This window comes from Pleurodeles waltl, chromosome 7 (assembly GCF_031143425.1).
Source record: "Pleurodeles waltl isolate 20211129_DDA chromosome 7, aPleWal1.hap1.20221129, whole genome shotgun sequence".
In the NCBI taxonomy this organism is placed as follows: domain Eukaryota; kingdom Metazoa; phylum Chordata; class Amphibia; order Caudata; family Salamandridae; genus Pleurodeles; species Pleurodeles waltl.
In genome coordinates this window covers 615,209,626-615,215,625 of record NC_090446.1, presented here as the reverse complement: position 1 = coordinate 615,215,625, position 6,000 = coordinate 615,209,626, and the positions used below count along the sequence as shown (strand labels likewise).

Here is a 6,000-nt window from a genome sequence, read left to right as displayed (position 1 = left end):
CCAAAGTTAGAATAACCCCCTATGTGTTGTTCAGTGTTTGAAGAGTTATGAGGATGTCACACGAGAATTCAGACAGAATGTTTCTGGGCAGTTGTTGATTTCCTTACAAAAACCGTTCAACCCAGTCACTGCAGCAACCTTAGCCCGATGGTTCAAATGGTTACTAGCCGAATCCAGTATTGACATAAGTGTGTTTGGGGCTCATTCGGTTAGAGGAGCCATGGCCTCCAAAGCCTTTGCGACAGGAGCCAGACTTGAAGACATCATGGCTGCAGCCGACTGGTCAAACGATTCCACTTTTAAGGTTTTCTATCACAAACCCATTGTGGATGTAGTGTCGGAAGTAGTAAATAGACTTTGAACTAGCATAATCCGAAGCCTCCGGTCCTGACATAGAATTAAAAAAATTCTAGCTGTCGCGTCAAGAATTTTAGATTCTATTAAGGACACGGAGGCGAGGATTATCCCACCCAATATGTACATTTATGTCATTAATGTGGTAAATGCTTAATTGTCATTTTATGTCATTAATATGGTAATGCTTAATTGTCATAATTTAAAAACGTGAATTAAGTACCCTCCCATGATATATCCGATATTAGTTGATTGTTTTGTTTCACCCAGGAACATCCAACACGACTTCATGAAAACCTCCAACGAATCATCGTTAATGCGGTCACCCTCCAGCGTCTTGAGTTCGTTACAGGCTTCTGGAAATAGTTTGTTATCAAGTTCTGCAAGTTAACGCATGTTTGAACTGTTTTCGCAAAGAAAGAGGAAGGACTATAGAGTTCATGCTATTTATGGACAGTATCCTGCCGTGATTGGTGGGCTAAGGCTCATGGGATTTGTAGTTTAAAATTGTTGTTTTTATTGGCTGCTGTGTTTGTCAGTAAAGATAAGAGAAGCATAATCCTCGCCTCCGTGTCCTTAATAGAATCTAAAATTCTTGACGTGACAGCTAGAAATTTTTTAATTCCTCTCTCTAGTTATACTGCTCAAATCTATGTTTCTGTTCTTTACATAAACACCCGTTAAAGCGCTCTGACAAGCCAGACCTAAAAATGCTTGCCAGTCCTTTTTTTAGATAAATTGATTCTTTCTGGCTATGATTCTCAGGAAGGATTGGATTGGATCCTCTCTGGGTAGGATGACCAGCCGTCCCGTTTTGCCGAGACAGAGTCGGTTTTTCACCAGCTGTCCCGACAGATTTCCAGAATCTTAGCTCATGTCCCGGTTTTCGAGAGGTTCGACTGATAACGGTGGGAGGTGCTTGTTTATGTTTTCCAAAACAGGGATAGTGTCTGTAACTATATGCTGATGATCGCTGTCGTTCTGTCTGCACGGTTGAAGTAAAATTGTAGTCCTTTTTTTCTGGGAAGTGCCCCGTTTTTTAAAACTTTTTAACAAATCTGGTCATCCTATCTCTGGGGTGGATCCAGCTCTCCTGCAAGGCTGTGCTCCTCTCTGTCGGGTGCTGATTACTAAAGGCTGGCTTCCCTCGCTCGAGGATAGATTGCTTCAGCCTGGCATCGGACGCTCCCGGAAGTGCTAGTTCCAGTGCAAGGGCTGCCTGGCTTGGTGCTTGGGATGCGGGCTGTTCTCCAGTGCAATGGACCAGGTGATAGTCATCTCGGATGGGGAGGAGGAGGAGGTCGGCCACTCTCGGAAGAGACGGCGGAGTGTCGGGATCAGCTTCAGCCCGTCCCTTGAGGTGAGTTTGGAGGAAGGGGGCACCTAGCGACACCCCAGAGTGTGGGGGAAATCCTCAGTGGAGAGAGGGATCCACAACCATCATCAGCAGAACTTGCCTTATTAGGAGAACCTTGGAGGAATGCCTAGCCCCCCTTACGATCCACACAGCCCCTGCAGCTGTCGAAGAGCGCCCACTTAACGGATAGCGTGCTCCAGATATCCCTTTCCGTACAGCTTCCTCGTGTCTCCCCAGTTATTGATTCCAGAATGACCCTTAGCTAGGAGATCTTCTCCTCACCAGCCCAACTCACGTAGAGCTCTAGAAAAGGCTTCTCTATACCCCCTACCAATAGGGTGAACCTAATTCAGAAATCGCAACGCCATACAAGTGACCCTCTTGCAGCACCGGCCCCTTGGAGATTCTTCCGAGTCTGGAAGTACACCCTGACTCCCTCTAGAAAGATAGCGGCCGGTGCCCGACCCAATTAAAAGAGCCATCTGATATAACCTTCCTTTCTCTTTAGGGAGAATGTCCTGCTTGATCACCAGCCCCCATCTCCTGAATGGAAAACTCGCCAAACCTGTGGCCAGAAGGCCCTGTATTAATCCGAAACCACACTAAACCCAGTCTTATTTTTGTCAGGTTCCTTGTAACAATATTTGTCTTTAACATATTTCTTTTGCTATAAACGAGGCAGCCCTACAGTCTTTAACTTAGCTTTTTGTAATAAACCCAACAGGCATATGACATGACTTATTCCAATTAACCATTCCAGTCTGCAGCCTTCATTAGTAGCTTTCCTTGATAACCAATGTTGGCCTACTGTACACAGCATAATATTTGCCACAAGGCAACCCCGGGTAACATTACAAATATGTCCAAAATCTGTTGCTAAAACCATATACAACCTCTCCTAAGTGTGCCTAACAAGGATTCTCTCTGTGCACATTTTCTTCTTGATCACCAGCCCCCAATCTCCTGAATGGAAAACTCGCCAAACCTGTGGTCGGAAGGCCATGTATTAATCCGAAACAACAATAAACCCAGTCTTATTTTTTTTAAGGTCTCGCCAAATACAGCGCATGTGCAGCCTCTTGCAAGACCCTTTGTTTTCTAAACAGTGGGCTTGGAGACCTCTCATAGCTTACTACTTGGGTGGCTCCATTGTCACTCTCATTTGCTTTCTTCTTATTGGTCAGCTGGTGTAGGCTTCCTTCCTGTCTGTGAATTTGTCCCTCCCCTGGAGCACGGTTTTAAGTGAGATGCATAAAGTGGGGGTCTCTAAAAGAGCCATGGTCTATATACTTAAGCGTGTTGCTTAAATACATAAACTAAATAACTGTGATTCCCATAGTATGCAGGGTGACCAGTATTTTGGTTCCTCTTTGCCTTTCTGTAATTGCATCCACATGTTTAACACAACAACTGACACATACCTCGTCGGGGTAGTAAGTGCTATATAAATGCATACTCCATATAAATACAAACCTACTGGCTTAGCCAGAGGTTTTTAGATGTTTAAGATGAATGCGTAATCATCATAATTTTCTTCAAAATTATTATTATTGAAAGGTAGTGGTGGTCAGTGTCTCAGTCACTGCCATTATGTTCACTCCCATGTTAGATATGTAACCCTCTTTCCCTCCACAAATCCTCCATTTACCTATTTTACACCTCATCTTTTTCCTCTTTAGCACACTCTTTTCACTGTCTCCTGAGCGCATTTCCTTGCACATCCTTCATGTCACCACCCCCCAAACGTACTACGCACCAACTCACATGCAAGCACTGCATTTTCTTTTACTTTCACCTTGTCAATACTTTTTAACTCTGTACGTCAATCACACTCATTTGCAGAGAATCACAATTGTAAGTGGAATAAGTGAACATTGCTTTCTGCAGGGAGGCCAAGGATTGGATGACAATGTATTCTGAACACTTTTCTGACACACTGATGGGCACTGTGGAAAAACTTGCAGTCCCTTAAGCTTCCACTCTAGATCTCTCAATTGTAGTCGTTTATAATGCCAGGAGTCGACTCAGTACAAAGTATGCTTAATAAAAGAGTAATGCACTACGAAAAGGAACAAAACATCTTGGAAGCAGCTAACACTCTTCGGGGATGCAAGACTAAGGACCTGATTATGAGGCATGTGGTCTTGAGACCGCCAGCCTTGCCGTGGCGGTCAGGACTGCCGCCTCTGTGGCGGTCCTACTGCCACATTACGACCCTGGAGGTCAGACCGCCAAGGTACCGCTGTCACTGCCGCGATAGGTGATGCTGATTGTGGCGGCGGTCAGAATCAGCTAGGACAACGCTGCATGCAGTGCTGCCCTGCTGATTACGACCTGGTTCTCCGCCAGCCCTTTCACGGTGGTAACACCACCATGAAAAGGCTGGCAGAGAACAGGTGCAGGGGGCCACGGGGGGGCCTGCACTGCCCATGCACTTGGCATGGACTGTGCAGGGTTCCCCCTGCGCAGCACCCTCGCAATGCTGAGCATTGTGAAGGTGCTGGTACCCCCTGCAGCAGCAGCAATGCCGCTCATTCTATTACAAGTCGGCAGCAATGCTGCTGCCACTTTCCCGCTGGGCTGACGGGTGGAAACCTTGGTTTCCGCCTGTCAGCCCAGCGGGAAAGTCGTAATGGGCCCAGCAGTGAGGTAGCCAACATGGCGGCAGCCTCCCCCTCAGAAGTTTGACGGATGGGTCTTCCCGTCCTCTGACCTCCTAATGAGGCCCTAAGTAAAGTGAAATTTTAAATGAATTAAAATGCAGTCCTGGATTACATTAAAAAAAATTACATTCATTGTTCAGAAATCGAGCAGTGGTATTTGTTATTAAAGTTAAGGACATGCAAATAGTGCCTGAAAGGGACCAGTTTCAATGTCTATTTATACTGCCTGGTCTGAGAACCGGAGGGACCTGGTTCACCTAATGCCCTGGTCTGGTACAAGGATATTTATGTAATTTTATCATTCTTCTTCTTGTTGTCCTTCTTCTCGTACGTAAGCACTCCACAAGATTGCATGTTTTTCACCTGCCTCTTTCATGCAATTCTCCCCCTCCATTTTTTTTTAACCTCCACTCTATCTGCTGTCCCCCAGCCCCTACCACTGTTGTTGATCTGATTTTCTCTAGGCCTCTTTCTCTCTGTGTTGCTCTAACTGCCCTCCTTCCATTTTTCTTGTTGCTCCCATAACCTACTTCTTTGTGTTGCCCCCCCCCCCAACCACCTTAACTATAAAGCTCTATGACGCAGACACCGTTGTTCATGTCATGGTGCTTTTATATCCTCACATCTTCTGTCGCCTGTGTTCACACTCAACCTCCCCTCCATGTTGCCTCCCCTCTCTATATTGCCTCACAACCCTCAATTAAAAAAAACAAAAGGAATGCGCTGTGATGCTGCCAATGCTGGTTGTGTTTTATTTTTTATTTTATTTTTTTACTTTTAGTCGTGCTGAGGAGCAGCTGTTCTGCTGTACAACATGGCTAAATGCTTTGACAAAGGCTATTCCTTTGGTATGCAAGACTCATTGGCTTGTTTTCTGAGCAGCAATAGAGCACCAGCCTTCCTTCAGTAAACAAACATGAAAATGGCTTAGTAGCAAGTTACAAAATGCAGTAATCTTTGCCTGTTAACAATAGGTATGACAGTCTTACAATTTGTTCACATGAAGGTGAAATGTAATTATGTAGCTAAGAAAATGAATTTCTTACACAACTGTATGATGGGAGGCAAGGATTATGCTTCCCCTGGCCTTTGCCTTATTATTAGCTGCTCATTAGTAAGTCAAAGAATAAAACTACAGTAACCACCATAACACTGTAAAAAAAACACGTGACAAAATCCACCAGTCAAGTCTCTAAGCCTACTAAACTGTAACCGTAACCTTCATGCCCTTCTTTCGTTTGCTGCAGAGCTCAAGATATGTCATTCCTAATTGCCCATGCCTGTTGCCTAAATGTTGAACTGTTTTATTTGATGTGTTATTTTTTCAGTAATTGCTCAAAGCGTCATTGCAAATTGACTTTGTCTTTCCGGCTGCCCTCTTGTGAGCTGTTGTGTGCTCTGATTTGAAGACACTCCCCCCCCCCCCCCCCCTTCCCCACCAAATCTGAGTGAAGTGCACTTCAAGGTTCAATGTTGTTGAGAGACACCACTGACAACTAGTGGTGATTTAGATGATAAAGCACCACTTTTTGTTGACAGGGCATCATCCAGGACCTTCCTAGGGTCTTTGACGTGGCTTGTCTTGACAGCCAGGAAATGCATACGTTCCTCAGAAGAGGCACGTAA

The 6,000-nt window shown here is 45.0% G+C and overlaps 1 protein-coding gene across 2 annotated transcripts in view; it reads left to right on the top strand.

The window, feature by feature from the left end:
- Window positions 1-1,493: 1,493 nt before the first annotated feature.
- SIMC1 (SUMO interacting motifs containing 1) overlaps window positions 1,494-6,000 on the top strand; it is a 377,806-nt gene continuing 373,299 nt past the window's right edge. Inside the window, exon 1 of one of the 2 annotated variants that reach the window (XM_069244586.1) lies at window positions 1,494-1,714. In XM_069244586.1, coding sequence (XP_069100687.1) covers window positions 1,613-1,714 — 102 coding nt within the window. In that variant the 5' untranslated portion in view covers window positions 1,494-1,612. The remainder of the gene's footprint in view (window positions 1,715-6,000) is intronic. The other variant, XM_069244585.1, reaches the window with a different exon arrangement.